Source organism: Pelodiscus sinensis, chromosome 24 (assembly GCF_049634645.1).
Source record: "Pelodiscus sinensis isolate JC-2024 chromosome 24, ASM4963464v1, whole genome shotgun sequence".
Classification (NCBI taxonomy): Eukaryota; Metazoa; Chordata; order Testudines; family Trionychidae; genus Pelodiscus; species Pelodiscus sinensis.
The window spans coordinates 2338473-2354070 of NC_134734.1; the positions used below are offsets into that span (position 1 = coordinate 2338473).

The window sequence follows — 15598 nt, forward strand, 5'->3', positions numbered from 1 at the left end:
AAATCACATTTCAGAACAGAAGAGGGATGGGGAGGGGAGGTAAATGTCTGTGAGCTAATGATATTAGAGGTGATAATTGGGGAAGCTATCTTTGTAATGGGTAAGATAATTAGAGTCTTTGTTCAAACCTAATTGTAAAGTGTCGAATTTGAGCATGAATGACAGTTCAGAGCATTCTCTTTCAAGTGTATTCTTAAAAGGCCTTTGAAGCAGGATGCAGGTAATTAAGTCCTTGAGACAATGTCCTTTCTGGTTGAAATGGCAAGAAACTGTTTTTTTTTTTTGAAAGAAGAAAAGGCTGGAAGAGGACCAGGAGGAGGGAGAAGACTTGGAAAAGAAGAGCTCACCTCTGAGACACAGCCTAAGACCGGAGAGACTGATATTGCCTGGCCAACAGGGGAAGTCTGCCTGTCTTTATCAGGATTGGTGAGCATGACACTGTGTGCTTAGCATGTGCATTCTGCTTGCTTGGGGATTGTCAATAAAGCGAGGATAAGGACATAACTGTGTGAGGCTGTTTCAAGTGGCTAAAAATCATGCCAACCCTGAGCCCTAGGAACTGGGTAAAGGGGTGTGTTCCTCCAGTGTGGAAGGGATAGAGGAATTTGTGCGGGTAACACCCAGCCTGTTGGCTGAGGATCTGCCCCCGGCTGGTCCTGTCTGTCGGGGGGATGTGGCTCAGTTCAAATCCAACTTCGTTTGCAGCTCCCAGCCTGCGAGTTCCCTTTTGTTTCTCGGGTGCCAGCCGGGACCCCCGCGCCGGGTGCTTCCCATCCTAGCCTGGGTCTAGCTGCAGCTTATCACCCTGTTTGCTAATCACCCTCCCCCACCTCCGCTCTGGTTGCAGGGCTTGGGAAACCCCAGCTCGGCTCCCAGAGAGGGGCAGGCGCTCTCTCTATTGGCAGAGGGACAGGCTGGGAACTGAGCTGCCCCTGGCCTGGTTCTGAGCAAGGCAGCAGGGGACAGCTCTTGGGGGGTAGGGAGCAGGGAATTGGCTGGATCCCCCTGTTGTGAGCTCTGGCCTGGCTGCGGGAGGGGGGGGGATGACTGATGGCTCTGAGCTGGGCAAGCCTGGGGATGATGGTACAAGTGCAGGGCCTGGAAGTGGGGTGCCTGTTACAGCCCCATGTCCAACAGATCAAAAGATTCATGTGCCCGCCGCCTGGGGAGGCCTCTCACTGGGTGTCATAACCTGGGGAGCTGACCAGCACCCAGTGACTAAGGGGTTAACTAATGTCTCCTGTATCTAGCCAGGCATTGAGTGGTCAGCCAATAACAATACAGGTAGGAATTTCAAACTGGAAGAGAGGATTTTTTTCTCTCTCTCTCTTCTGTGTTTGAGAGGCTGAGGAATTTCTTCCAACACTGAGGGAGATGGGAGACACGTCTCTCTCCAAGAATGGACTTCTTACAATTTGTAAATAGAGAAAAGTTTAGCTAGTCCAGCAGGATTTGTTGTTTTCCTTGTTTGGGAATTTGGAACGAATGTCTGAGCTGGAAACTGCATTTTTCTTTGTAACTAAGTTTTAGCCCTGGAGGTTTCTCTGACTATACATATCAATTGGTGTCTCTTTCCATCTAGCCACTTAATTATGCTTGGAACTGTAGTTTTGTTTTGTTTTTAAATCCCCGCTGCTTCGAACCCCGTGCAGCGCCGCTACACGGGGCTCGAACTAGGTAGTTCGGACTAGGTCCGAACTACCGTTACTCCTCGTGAAATGAGGTGTACCGGTAGTTCGGAATAGGCACCCTAGTCCGAACTACCTAGTTCGAGCCCCGTGTAGCCGCGCGGCACGGGGTTCGAAGCAGCGGGGATTTAAAAATGGCGGCTCCCCGCTTATGCAAATGAAGCCCGGGAAATTCAAATCCCAGGCTTCATTTGCAAGTGCGGTATGCCTACATTACCCCGCTAGTTCGAACTAGGAGGGTAGTGTAGACATACCCTATGTGTCTAACCCCATAGACGCCTTTATCTATTCCCATACAAACACTCTATCTCTATGCACCTCCTTGTCTATCTATCGATCACCAAACAACCCCCATCTATCTATCTGTGTATCATCATTCCCCGTCTATCTTCTTATCTATGCTCACCAGTCACTGATTCAGTGATATCCACTTTCTCCAGGTCTCTTGTGACAGCTACTGAACTTCAGCACAGATTGTGGGAGAACGACAAAGCAAATCAGCCAGATCCCAGCTCGGCCAATGGGCCGTAGCTCCAATGGAGTCACTGGGGCTGATCCCAGCTGGGTCAATGGGCCTTAGCTCCAATGGAGTCAGTGGGACAGATCCCAGCTGGGTCAATGGGCCGTAGCTCTATTGGGGTCAATGGGGAGATTCCAGCTGGGTCAATGGGATGTTGCTCCAATAGAGTCAATAGGACAGATCCCAGCTGCAGCAAGCTGACGTTGCCCTATTTCAATCTGGGGTCCATGCCCATGGCACAGGCTGGCTGGAATACTTTGTGGGGTCCTGATTCAGGGTGGACGGGCACTGACAGGAGGGCGGAGCTAGGAGGCACCTCTCCCCACGACAGCCCCCTGGGGGTGATAAATGCTCTGGCCAGGGGTCCTGGAGAAATGGGGGGGGGGGACACAGCGGCTTGCCAGTCTGGCTCCTGAGCAAGTACCAAGGTCAGACTGAGCAGGGCAACTCCCAGACCCGACTCCATGGCCAGCCTCCTTGATGGGCGGAGCAAGAAAAGCACCTGACCTGGTTCTGTGGTCAACGTGCCTAGTGGGCGGACCAGGGCAGGAGCTGATCTGGGACTGAGGGCAGAGTGGGCCTGGATGGTCCATGACCTTCTCCAGCTCTGGCCCTGGCATGCCCCAGACACCAGTCCGACAGGTGGGTTCAAGAGGCGTCCTAGCCCGACACCCACTGGAGAGCCCGTGGCACTGGGCACGTAGAAGAGGGAGGGGCAGCTCAGGAAGTGGTGTGGACAACCCATCCTGCACTAGCATTGGAAACGGGCTGTTGCAACAGGCAGAAGCAGCAGAAGCTCCTGGCGATCTGCCCAGGCGTTACAAAACTCCTGAGCTGGGTCACTCTTTCTTCTCTGCTGCAAGTCCCCAGCCCTTCGCACCCTTCTCTGCACTGTGCTGGGCACCCCACAACCCTCCTAGTGCCGGGGGTAGAGGCAAAGCTCATAGCGCTGCCCTGTTCTAACCACTAGACTCTCCTCCCCTCCCTGAGCCAGGGATAAAACTCAAGAGACCTGCTTCCCAGCCCTATCCTGCTCTAACCACTAGACCCTGCTCCTCTCCCACAACTGGGTGATAGGACCGAGGAGTCTTGGCTCCCAGCACTGTTCTAAGAGCTAGGCCTGCCAACGTCGCTTCCCTTCGATTTCATGACCCCCCTCGTGCAGCCGACTGCAGTGGGCACAGGGGCCAAGGGAACCCCAGGGGAGGAGGGGTGGTGAGCTGGGGTGGGGGAACCACAGGGAAATCGCAGCCTGGAGCCACCTCCCGAGGCCTCTGCCAACCCCTCCTCAGCCAGGAGTCTATGAGCCGGGAGCCGGTGGGACTGGAGAGCCGCCAAGCACAGTCGGCATGTTGGGTTCTGGGCTCCCCGATGGACGTGTGACGATGAGTCAGCCTGGCAACGCCCCCTTTAGTGGCTCCATTTCCATCTCACCCACCCCCTTTGTGGGGCCTTTCCCTCCCGCAGCCTGGTTCCTCCTGCCCCTCCCCACCTGCCTCCGGGCTTGTCCAGCCAGGCCAAGGTATTTTGCAGCCCTGAGGCCCGTCAGAGCCGGGGGGTGGTGGCCAAAAGCAACTCCCGGAACTGCCTGAGGCTGCTCTGAGTTTGCCAGGCCTCGGGTGGCTCATGGGACCTGGGGGGTTTCCAGCAGCGAGGCGACGGGCGAGCGTCGCGGCAGGAGATGGAAGTGGTGTTTTATCGCCCGGCCGCCACTTCCTCGCCCTTCGGCTCCGGGTTTGCCCTGTTGGGTCTCCTAGAAAACAGCCTCGGACTTGGAGCAGCAGCGCGGGCCGGCTCAGGGTGATCTCTGGTAGCCGCAAAAAGGGCCACGGCTCCCGTCCAGGCCTCTCTGCCCCCAAAGGTATGGGGTGGAAGCCAAGGCCTGACTCCGAACTTTACCCCGCACAGGCCATTCACTTGTCTCCCCCCTCCCTCCGGAGGCGTTAGTCACAGGGCGTTGGCTGGGCTCATGAGCTCTGCGCTGGAGCATTTCGGGTGCATGGTACCGCTTTGGGGCACCTTTGTTATAAATTAACACAGTGGCCTCCTACCTGAACCACTAGACCCCACTCCCCCGCAGAACTGGGTCAGGAGTCCTGTCTGCCCACACCTACCCTGCTGTAAGCCTCACTCCCCTCCCAGACAGGACAAAGAACCCAGGAGTCCAGGCGCCAGCTCCTCCCACCGCTCTGACCACTAGACCCCACTCCCCTGCCAGAGATGGAGAGAGGACCCAGCTGCTCTGTCCCACCCTAGGGTGGGTGTCAGGGTTATGTCATTTTTCTGTGGCTCTCTGTCTGGCCGGAGGCTCGGTGTTCTTCCCCTATTGGTCACTTCCTCTCATGTCTTTGTGGTGGCACCATACCAGCCTCCCACAGCGCTGAGCACCACCGACCCGGACGAGCAGGCGGGGCTGGCTGCAGGGAGAGACTCAGCCAGGTAGCCCCCCCGATGGAGAAGGAGCCCCCCCAAACATCGGGGCCATCCAGAGGTGCGAGAGGGGGACCAGGACGCCCGGGCTCCATCCCTCCCCAGGGGAGGTGTGGGGGACCTGGGGGTTAGAGAGGGGGTTGGGGCAGGACTCCTGTGTTCTATCGAACTTTGGGTGGGGGGCTGGAGCTAGGCATTGTGGGTTTTCTCTGGGTTCAGTCCAGTGGATTGAAGAAGGGGGGAAGAGGGGAGCCAGGACTCCTGGGTTCTATCCCTGTTGTGGGAGGCAGGGAGAAAAGAATGAATGTATGGAGCCCTGACACTGGCACTGGGGTGGGACAGGACTGCTGGGTCCTCTCTCCATCTCTGGCAGGAGAGCGGGGTCTAGTGGTTAGTGCAGGGTGATTGGAGCCAAGATTCCCAGGTTTTCTCCCAATTTCTGGCAGGGAAGTGGGCTTAGGGCGTGGGAGGGGCGGGAGCGAGGAGTGCTGGGTTCTCTTCCCGACTCAGGGGTGGGATTCTCAGGTCTGGAGGGGGGACCCGCCCCCTCACAACCAGCGTAACCGGAGCCCCCAGCCGTGGCGGGGAGGGGAAGTGGCTCTGGGACGTTAAGTCTGTTCGTGCTCCTCCCTTGTGCAACAACTGCCCTGGTTGGACATCGCAGGGCTTGGGACCCCTCCCGGCACCTCTCAGCCGGTCGGTGAGCTCCAGGCCTTGGCCCTGCAAGAGCCCCCGGGGCAGCCCCAGCTCTCCCCACAGCCAGCCCTTTGGGGGAGGGGTCGTGGGCTAATTGTGGGAAGATCTGTTCCCATGGCGATGCTGCCTCTATGCAGGAACGTGCCAGATTCATGGGTTTGGCCTGCCGGGCTGTACCCACCACTGGGTCCCAGGGCCCTCCCTGGCGTAAAGCCCTGGGCCCCGCTCCCCTCCCAGAACCCAGGAGTCCTGGCCCCCTGCCCTCCCCATCTTTCCCCGCCCCTCCCAGAACCAGTAACAGAACCCAGGCGGCCAAGCCCCCCGGCCCGCTCCCGACCCATAGGAGGGTCTTTGCTGAACAATCATTGAAACCCCACTGAAATAAAAAGGCTCAGAGGGGTCACCCTGTCAGTCTGGAACTGTAAAAACAACGAGCAGTCCTGGGGCACCTTGGAGACTAGCACAAATACACCTAGAATTATGCAATTTCATCAGCAAACCCACTTCCTCAGAAGAGCTGGAGAGTGGTAACAGGAACCTAGAATTTACCACAGAAAAAGAAGGGGAAATGTACCTGTCAGTTGTAGGCTAATTACGTTAATTGAGTGGGCTAGAAGTGTCCCCTAGTTAGCTTTTGAGGTAAAAGTGTAATGTTCAAGGCAGGGCAGGCTGGCTGTGTAATGCGACATCCAGTTCATGTCTTTGATCAAGCCGAGGGAAACTGTCAGATTTGCAGATGAAGGTCAATTCCGCGCTCTCTGTCTGCGACTGGCTGGTGAAATGCCTTTGTAGAAGGATGGTTATTTGTCAATCCAGGCCTGAGTGTTATAATGTTCCCCCATATCCCCACTGAAATAGTCATAAACAATCCACTGAGTGTGGTACAACACACAATCAAGCACAGGCGACCCGCATTTTGATCTTGCATCTGAATTTGTTAATGGCTGGTGTTTCCATCCTTCCCCCCGCAGACATCTGACAGGTTTTGAGTAGTATGATATGAAATGTGGTGATCAAATGGGGGGGAGGGGTTACGGTTCAGTGAAAAATGAAAATTTGGTGACACTAAAACATTTCTCAAATCTTGGCCAGTTTCACCAAATTGTTCTCATCAGAATCTGGCCCCCCCCTCGCCCCGTTCCTCCACACACTCTTGCCAAAAAACAAATTTCCTCCCCAGATTGAAAGTTTTCCTTTGGACATGTTTGGAAACAAAATGTGTCTATTTTAAATGACTTCTCATTTGGGTAGATCAAGTTTTCAGCTACTCAAACCGATTAAAATTGCTCAAGATGCAAACAAGATGGTTCCATTTGGATTGAAGGAAACAGTTCCCCAAACTGATTTTTCCTGACTTTTTCAGTCGCTTAAAATTGTGAAAAGCTTCCATTGTGGTTGAAGGAACAGAAGTTTGACACCGTGTAGATCCAAGCACAAGGCCTTTTGTTACACGTTGCTGGTGGAGTGTCACTTCGCTTGTTAGGCTCAATGAGACACTGCCAAGCAATGGATTACGATAGATTATACAGGGTGCCGATGGGAGGAGAGAAGCGACGGGGTGGGAGTTCCCCAGCCGCTGGGTAAGTTCTAGCAGCAAGGCATAGTGAGCACAATAAGCCAATTGTCTAAAGGGTTACATCATTGCTCCGCCCATGGCTCAGGTTCACAGGTTTGCTATTACACAGCTGTCATCCCTCAAACTTTTCCTCTTGTAAGTATAAATTGATTTCAGGCCCATGGAAATGATGGTGGCACCTCTCAGACAGGTTTGCCCGCAGGTACATTCCTAGAGGGTCTTAAAGCAAAGAGAATGGTAAATAGTAGCCAGCAGTGTCCCCTTGAGCTCGGGTTGGCATCTGGAGGGACGGATGCCATAACTTATGCTGCCATGCTAGCCCTCGCCCTGAACTCTGGTTGGCATTCAGGGAGTATGTACTTGTGATCTCTTCCTATCATGGAGTAAACTCTGAGGCCCCTCTTGGTGAGTTATGTGCCCGTAACTCACGATAAGTCTCCCAGTTACTGTTCTCCACCTGGGTTGTGCTGTCTCAGCTTGTTTTATGTTTAGTTATACAAACAGGCTACGTCAAGACTGGCATGATTTTCCCCAAATGCTTTTAACGGAAAAGTTTTTCCGTTAAAAGCATTTGCAGAAAAGAGCGTTTAGATTGGCACGGATGCTTTTGCGCAAATCTAGATGTGGTTTTGTGCAAGAAAGCCCCGATAGCTATTTTCGACAGCGGGGCTTTTTTGCGCAATACACTTTTTAGCTGTCTACACTGACCCTCTTGCGCACATACATTTGCGCAAGAGGGCTTTTTCCAGAATGGGAGCAGCATAGTATTTGCCCAAGAACACTGACAATCTTACATGAGATCGTCAGTGTTCTTGCGCAAATTCAAGCGGCCAGTGTAGACAGCTGGCAAGTTTTTCCGCAAAAGCGGCAGCCACAAAGTTGTCTCCCACCTGTCCCAACTTTTCCTTAGACAAGTATTGTCTATTGTTAGGTCCCAGGCCACAGACTAGGGCTGTCCAGTTTGGGCATACGTGAGAGACTTTTAACAAAGACTATGGTCAGAATCTTACATGCATATTAATGGAATTTTGGCTCTTCAGTGGTTCCACCTGAAACCATTTTGTCCCCAGGGGAGTTCAGAATCACTAGCAACTGGAAAAGCCCATTATTGGAAGGCAGGCTAGTCATAAAACCTCGCCCACTAATTCCCGTTGGATGAAATGCACATCTTTGAGAAACTCCTCCCATCTTGATTTTGAACCTGCCAGTGATGGAAATTCCTAACTGTCAGGGTGGTCAAATATTGGAATAAATTGCCAAGGGAGGTGGTGGAATCTCCCTCTCTGGAGATATTTAAGAACAGGTTAGATAGACATCTGTCAGGGATGGTGTAGACGGAGCTTGGTCCTGCCTTGAGGGCGGGGAGCTGGACTCGATGACCTCTCGAGGTCCCTTCCAGTCCTATTATTCTATGATTCTATGAATCCAGTTGAGCTGTTAGGAAGTTATTCCCATGGTGAATTCCCACAGCATTAAACATTTGCCTGTTATTTATCTTGTTTCACTTTGGGCCTTGCTAGACTTTGTTTGCTGGACCAAAGAACCCAAGATCAAACATTTGTTCTCCACGTAGCTACCTGTGCACTGGGATCAAATCATCCCTCAACTGCTCTTTGTTATGCCAGAGAGCTGGATTTCCTAGAATCTCCCACAAGGCAGGGGTTCCAATATCTGAATAATTCCCATAATGATTCTCTGAGTCCTCTCCAATTTATCACCATCCCTCAGTTGGGAGACGTTGACCTAATCCAATGACTGGGAAAACAGTAAGTTAATTTACCATGTAGGCACCAGGAGCGTCTCTTGAGCCCCTCCCTCTATCATCTTAGTTCAAGTGTCTCGCCGAGTGTCAATGTGGGCAACAGGCCACAGGAGTCTTTGTGAAGACTGATGTTCCCGCCCAGGCACCGGCTGGTTGGGAGGCTGCCCGGGGAGATGACTAATGGAGGGGTTGTGCTAGTGTGTTCCAGGTGGAGAAAGGTCCGACAGAGAGAACAGAAGACACTCCCATGGCTGCAAAGGGCACCTCCCTCCCCACAACTCTCTTGAGCGTCTCTCCCCCGACCTATTATGATGAATATGGGGAAATCTATGAAGATGATGCCCAGCAGAAAGCGCTGCTCAAGAACATGCATGTGCTCTCCATGGTGATCTACTCCATCGCCTTCGTGCTCGGAGTGACGGGCAACGGGCTGGTCATCTTCATCACCGGCTTCCGGATGAAGAGAACTGTCAACACCATCTGGTTCCTCAATTTGGCCGTGGCTGACTTCATCTTCACCTTTTTCCTCCCCCTCAGCGTGGCCTACACTGCCATGGGCTTCCACTGGCCCTTCGGGCTGGCCCTGTGCAAGATCAACACAGCCGTGGCCTTCCTCAACCTCTACGCTAGTGTCTACCTTCTCATGGTCATCAGCATAGACCGTTGCATCTCCGTCATGCTTCCAGTGTGGGCCCAGAACCACCGCACGCCTCGCCTGGCTTTATTGGTAGCCGCGGCTGTGTGGGTCCTGGCCTTGGTCTTGTGTTCTCCGAATCTCCACTTCCGCCACACAGATCCCTCCCCATTCAACAAGGACATCATCAACTGCTACAATAATTTCAACACAGCCTCGAAAGGGGCTACCAAGGAAGAGATCCACAGAATTATCAACATGAACCATCGGGCCATGACCATCAGCCGCTTTGTCTTGGGTTTCCTCATCCCCTTTGCCGTCATCGTGTGCTGCTACAGCACCATCTTGATCAGGCTAAGGCGGGGCCACATGACCCAGTCTAGTAAGCCCTTCAAGGTCATTGCCGCCGTGATCATGGCTTTCTTCATCTGCTGGTTGCCCTACCACATCTTCTCTTTCCTGGAGTTACACCGGACCCCCAGCATGGACACTGCTCTCATCATTGGCCTCCCCTTGACCTCCAGCCTGGCCTTCATCAACAGCTGCCTCAACCCCATCCTCTATGTCTTCATGGGACAGGACTTCAAGGAGAAGCTGCGCCAGTCCCTCTTTTCTGCCTTCGAAAGTGCCTTTACCGAGGATGCTGTCAGCACCACGGCCAACACGAAGAGCAAATCCACCATGGAGATGGAATCCCAGGCCACCTAGGAGCTGTGCCTCTGCCTAGAGCTGGGAACTGCAGCTGGGGTCAGCCCGAACCTCTTCTCATCATCCACAGGGGCAAAATGGACCCAAAGGACTCCGCCCTCCCATGGACATGATCCCTACTGAACCCTGCTTGTTCTGATATGCCCCTGCCAGAGATGATCTAGGCTCATGTGGTCTTTCCCCCTTCAAACACTACGCTTTTGTGAACCGATGCATCCATGCGGATGGATGGAAGCCAAAAAAGGATGAAACGGATCCTTCACTGATTTCTCTGTATTAAATGCATTCAACATAATGACCACAGACAGGCTTTTCTGCACTCAGGAGTGACGTCAGGGGCACCCCACGGCAGACATCGGGTCTTCATTTGGTCTTCCATTTGGTCTCTGAGAATAATCACACAGGCCTTCTTCCCCCGCTTCTGTCCTTAACGCTGCCTTTTATTGAAAGTTCCAAATAAAATATCGGGGCCTGCAGATCTCTGGGCTGGGAATTGTGTCGGAACAGGGGGCTGAGACAGGGCCACAGGCAGTAGAGATCTGGAACAGATCTGCTGTCTTTGTTTACAAAAAAAAAAAGACCTTCTCAATAAGGAGGGAATTCTTTTAGGGCTGGTTAGTTTGTGGTAGCAGCGGGGTCTCTCAAAGGGGTGACGAGCACATTAGAAGCCCTTGTCACTAAAGTAAAGGGTTTCTTGTTTGGAATAGAGTTCCAGGAGGGTCTAGTGGTTGGAGTAGGGGATGGGATGCTTGGATCTAGGACTCCTGGGTTCTACCTAAAGTTCCGGGAGGGGAGTGGGGCCAAAGGTCACAGCTGGGGTTACCAACCCTCCAGGATTGGCCTGGAGTCTCCCAGAATCATCCTCCGTCTCCCAGTGAGGGTTGAAAGGAAGCGAGAGGTTTTAAGACCTTATGGCGGGGAAAAAAGTTCCGGAAGTGCTTCACACATCAGTCATCACCCAACGGGACATTAGAGATTCACACAGGGCTATTCAACTTTGGAAGACCCAAGGGCCACAACGATACAGCACATGCCGAGGGCTTCAACATAAGTGTGGTTGCACAGACATGCAAATATATATGCAACTATATGCAAATAGCTTTTTTCACACTGGTGTGCATGAATACAAAGCACTTCCCACAATGCCCTGGTGCTCCCGGCACCTCCTCCCAGGGGGCTAGAAACCCTGACACCCTGTTCTAGCCAATCCGTCCGCTTGCATCTTTCAGTGCTCACCCCACCTGGGAGACGCCTCAACACTGTGGGGCCGTGTTCAAAAGATCCCAGCCGTGGGCAGCATGTTGAGCCCCGTGTAAACCCAAATGGCACCGCGGGCCACAAACATACAGGCCGCGTATTGAGTAGCCCTGAACTAAAAGTATATGTCTTGTGAGCTGTGATAGCTTCAGCTAGAGTGGAGCACCCTCAAGACAGGAGGGCGTGTGGGGGTGGGGGCACTGGGACTGGGTGTGATTTGGGGGAAGGGCATGGTGGGGCCGGGTGAAGCGCTGGGCACAGGACAGAAGGTACCCTAGAGCGGAAATCCACCCAAGACACATGATGGTCCAAGGCTGGTCCAGTCCCCATCCAGTGAGATGGTGACAATGTGCTTTACTGAACATCTTTGTTAATGACCTGTATGAGGGGATGGATTCCACCTTTGTGGATGACACTAAGCTAGGGGGAGAGGTAGATACGCTGGAGGGCAGGGATAGGGTCCAAAGTGACTGGACAGATTAGAGGACTGGGCCAAAAGAAATCTGATGAGGTTTAACAAGGACAAGGGCAGAGTCCTGCCTTTGGGACAGAAGAATCCCAAGCATTGTTACAGGCTGGGCACCGACTGGCTAAGTAGCAGTTCTGCAGAAAAGGACCTGGGGGTTACAGTGGATGAGAAGCTGGACATGAATCAACAGGGCGCCCTTGTAGCCAAGAAGGCGAAAGGCATACTAGGGGCATTAGGAGGAGCATTGCCAGCAGATCTAGAGAAGTGATTATTCCCCTTTATTCGACACTAATGAGGCCATATCTGGAGTGTTGTGTCCCGTTCTGGGCCCCCATTACAGAAAGGACGTGGGCGCATTGGAGAGAGTCCAGTGGAGAGTGACCAAAATGATTCAGGGGCTGGAGCACATGACCTATGAGGAGAGACTGAGGGATTTGGGCTGGTTCAGTCTGCAGAAGTGACGAGTGAGGGGGGATTTGAGAGCAGCCTGCAACTCCCTGAAGGGAGGTTCCAAAAAGGCTGGAGAGAGGCTGTTCTCAGTAACGACCGGATGGCAGAACAAAGAGCAATGGCCTCAAGTTACAGTGGGGGAGGTCTAGACTGGATATGAGGATATGCATTAACAGGGGTGTTGTGAGCAAGACACGAGGAGTCGTTCTTCCGCTCTACTCTGCGCTGGTGAGGCCCCAGTTGGAGTGTTGTGTCCAGTTCTGGGCACCACATTTCAAGAAGGATGTGGAGAAATTAGGGAGGGTCCAGAGAAGAGCAACAAGAATGATTAACGGTCTAGAGAATGTGACCTATGAAGGAAGGCTGAAGGAATTGGGTTTGTTTAGTTTGGAAAACAGAAGATTGAGGAGGGACATGAGAGCAGTTTTCAGATATCTAAAAGGAGGAGGGAAGAAACGTGTTCATCTTGGCCTCTGAGGATAGAACAAGAAGCAATGGGCTTAAACTGCAGCAAGGGAGGTTTAGGTTGGACATTAGGAAAAAGTTCCTAACTGTCAGGGTGGTCAGACACTGGAATAAATTGCCCAGGGAGGTTGTGGAATCTCTATCCCTGGAGATACTTAAGAGTAGGTTAGATAAACGTCTCTCAGGGATGGTCTAGGCAGTATTAGGTCCTGCCATGAGGGCAGGGGACTGGACTCGATGACCTCTCGAGGTCCCTTCCAGTCCTAGTAATCTGATTCTATGATACTATGAGGAAAAAATTATTTCCCTAGGCGGGTGGGGAAGCGCTGGGCTGGGTTCCCGAGGGAGGGGGTGGAATCCCCATCCCTAGAGATGTTTAAGGCCCGGCTTGACAAAGCCCTGTCTGGGATGATTGAGTTGGGTTGGTCCTGTCTTGGGCAGGGGGCTGGACTCGATGACTCCTGAGGTCTCTTCCAGCCTTAGTATTCTGCGAGGCCGTGAATGTGCTGCCACCTAGTGGCCAGATGCCAGACAGGCCGCACCAGACAGGTGCCTCCCTGCTGCCTCTAGTCCGCCAGAGACACTGCATGTGCGTAATGCTGGACACATTGGAGAGGGTCCGATACAACCAGGGTGGGAGCCGGGGGTCTGACAAGCACTAACTCCTGCACAAGGGCAGTTAACAGACAAGGGACGCCCCCCCAGGTCTAACTCATGGGGCCCCACGCCCATCACAGGCATTCCAGCTCCCGGCCCCCTTGCTCCACCCGCCAGATTCCACCCTCGTTGGCCATGATGGGATTGGGACGGTGTGGCGATGTGCCGCGTGCGAGGTCGGGCACGTGGGACGCTGCGGGTTTGCTGAAGAGGAGAGTCCGATTCGTGCGCGAGTCTCGCTTCGGAACGTGACCGTGGGAGCAGTGACCCTGGCTTGGTATATCCACCCACGAGGAAGGATGCTTCCCACCTAGCGGGAGGGAAAGGGCCATGAGAACGAAGCCGATCTCCCTCCCGAGGCCCTCGGGGAAAGGCAGCCGTGACTTCGTGAGGACACGCGGTGTCACCAGGCCTCCGGACGCCATCTTGAGGGCGCGGGGGTCTCCCACAGACCTGCTGGGACTGGGCTTTGAGACGCAGGGTTTGTGCACCAGCCCGCGCCGCGTCAGCCCGGGAGCGACCGTGTCTGGCCTGTCTCGCCCCCCACCCACGGGAGGTCTGGCAATGTGGGGGGGCCAAAGACTCAACCGGGGGAGGAGCAGCGCCCGGGTGGCTGGTCCCCTCAGCAGAGGCGGAACCAGGCCCCAGTCCATGGCGCACACTGAGTTCAGTTTGCGGTTTGGGTTTAGTTGCTGGTGAGATGCTGGGCGCCGCCCTGGGAACCACGTCACACCCGCACCTCACTGCTCTTGGCCTTGTTTGGCCCAGTGTGAGGGACGCGGCTCCCCGGGGCGAGAGTTGCCGTGAGCCGTAAGGGGGGCATCATGCTGGGGCCGCAAGCCGGGGGGGTCTCATAGTTACCCCTGTGGGAGCCCTGCCACACAGGGGCTGGTCAGAGCCCCGGTGGGTAACTGAAGCCAGGAGCAGGGGGGTCCCTACCCATGGGAGGGCTGGTGACAGCGCCAGTTGGAGGGCCTGGCAGCTTGTCACACCAGCACAGGGCAAGGGGGAGCCCGGGGAACCAGTTCCAGGTGGCACCTGGGGTGTGTGGAAATCCATTACAAACCCCTCCACTCTGGGAGCCAGGGAGAGCCCAGGAATCCTGGCTCCCAGCTCCCCTTCCACTGCTCTACCCACTGGACCCTACTCCCCTCTGGGAGCTGGGGATAAAACCCAGGAGTCCTGGCTCCTAGCCTCTGCCCTCCACTGCTCTACCCACTGGACCCTGCTCCCCTCCCATTTCTCAGACGGCTGGTCTGCTATGAACAGGCCTCCACTTCATTCTCTCCCCTCAGCCACCCCCTGTAGTTTCTCTGCTCCCCCACTCGCCCTGGTGCAACCGGGACGGGGCCCTGCCAGGATGTGGCTACCCCCCCACCTGCTCTTGGCTGCTGGCCCCACCAGGCCTGCCTGTGAGAGAGTCCATCTCAGAACCACAGTGACGCTGGGGCCCCAGGGGACCTGACATTCAGCAGGGAGCAGCAGGAGCCTGGCGCCTGTGAGGTTTGCAGACACTAGCAGCCCCCCCTCGCCTCCCCCTCTGCTGAGCCCCACAGAAACCCACAGAAAATCAGCTTCCTGGCCCCCCACATGGTCAGCCTGTCTGAGCTGCATCTGTCACGTCGGGGACCACGGCTGAGACACCCCAGCCCGACACACCACAGCCCTGAGACAGGCAAGCAAAGAGCAGAAGCTACAGGAAGTCGGGGTAAGAGGTGACCTAGTGCTGTCCAGACCCGATCGAGATCAGCGGCTCCATCGTGCCGGGTGCTGCTCAGACCTGACTGAGATCAGGGCCCCATTGTGCCGGGCGCTGCCCAGACCCGACTGAGATCAGGACCCCATTGTGCCAGGTGCGCTCTTTCAGAAGAAGTTTTTGCGGAAGATCTCTTTGGAAAAAAGCTTCTCCCCAAAGAAGCCTGCAGCCTAGACATAGCCTCACAGTTTTCTTGGGGCTTGTCTATACTTACCCAGAGATCGACATTCCGAAGAGTGATCTTCCAGGGTTTGATTTAGCAGGTCTAGTAAGGACCTGATGAATCGACCACTGATAGTGCCCCTGTCAACTCCCATACTCCACAGCAGGGGATCCCAAACTTTTTGACACGGGGACCAGTAAATCCATTCATAAACTTTTGGAGGACTGGTAATGTTCATTTGAATATTTGCATATTCATTAATCAAATGATGAATATTCAAATAAGTTGTTTCTGGTCCTCCCAAATCTCCCAGTGCCAGCTTTAGCAAAGCTTTTGATATGGTCACCCACAATATTCTTGCCAGCAA

At 54.2% G+C, this 15598-nt stretch overlaps 1 protein-coding gene across 2 annotated transcripts; it reads left to right on the forward strand.

Annotated features, from left to right (window-relative positions):
- Positions 1-4252: 4252 nt before the first annotated feature.
- Positions 4253-11276, forward strand: LOC142819581 (chemerin-like receptor 1). Of its 2 annotated transcripts, none has more exons than XM_075907686.1 (2): positions 4253-4699; positions 8871-11276. In XM_075907686.1, the coding sequence occupies exon 2, from the start codon at positions 8920-8922 to the stop codon at positions 10012-10014; it is 1095 nt and encodes a 364-aa protein (XP_075763801.1). In that variant the 5' UTR covers positions 4253-4699; positions 8871-8919; the 3' UTR covers positions 10015-11276. The 2 variants fall into 2 exon arrangements, with proteins under 2 accessions (XP_075763801.1, XP_075763800.1); XM_075907685.1 differs by having other exon boundaries at positions 4253-4647.
- Positions 11277-15598: the final 4322 nt, after the last annotated feature.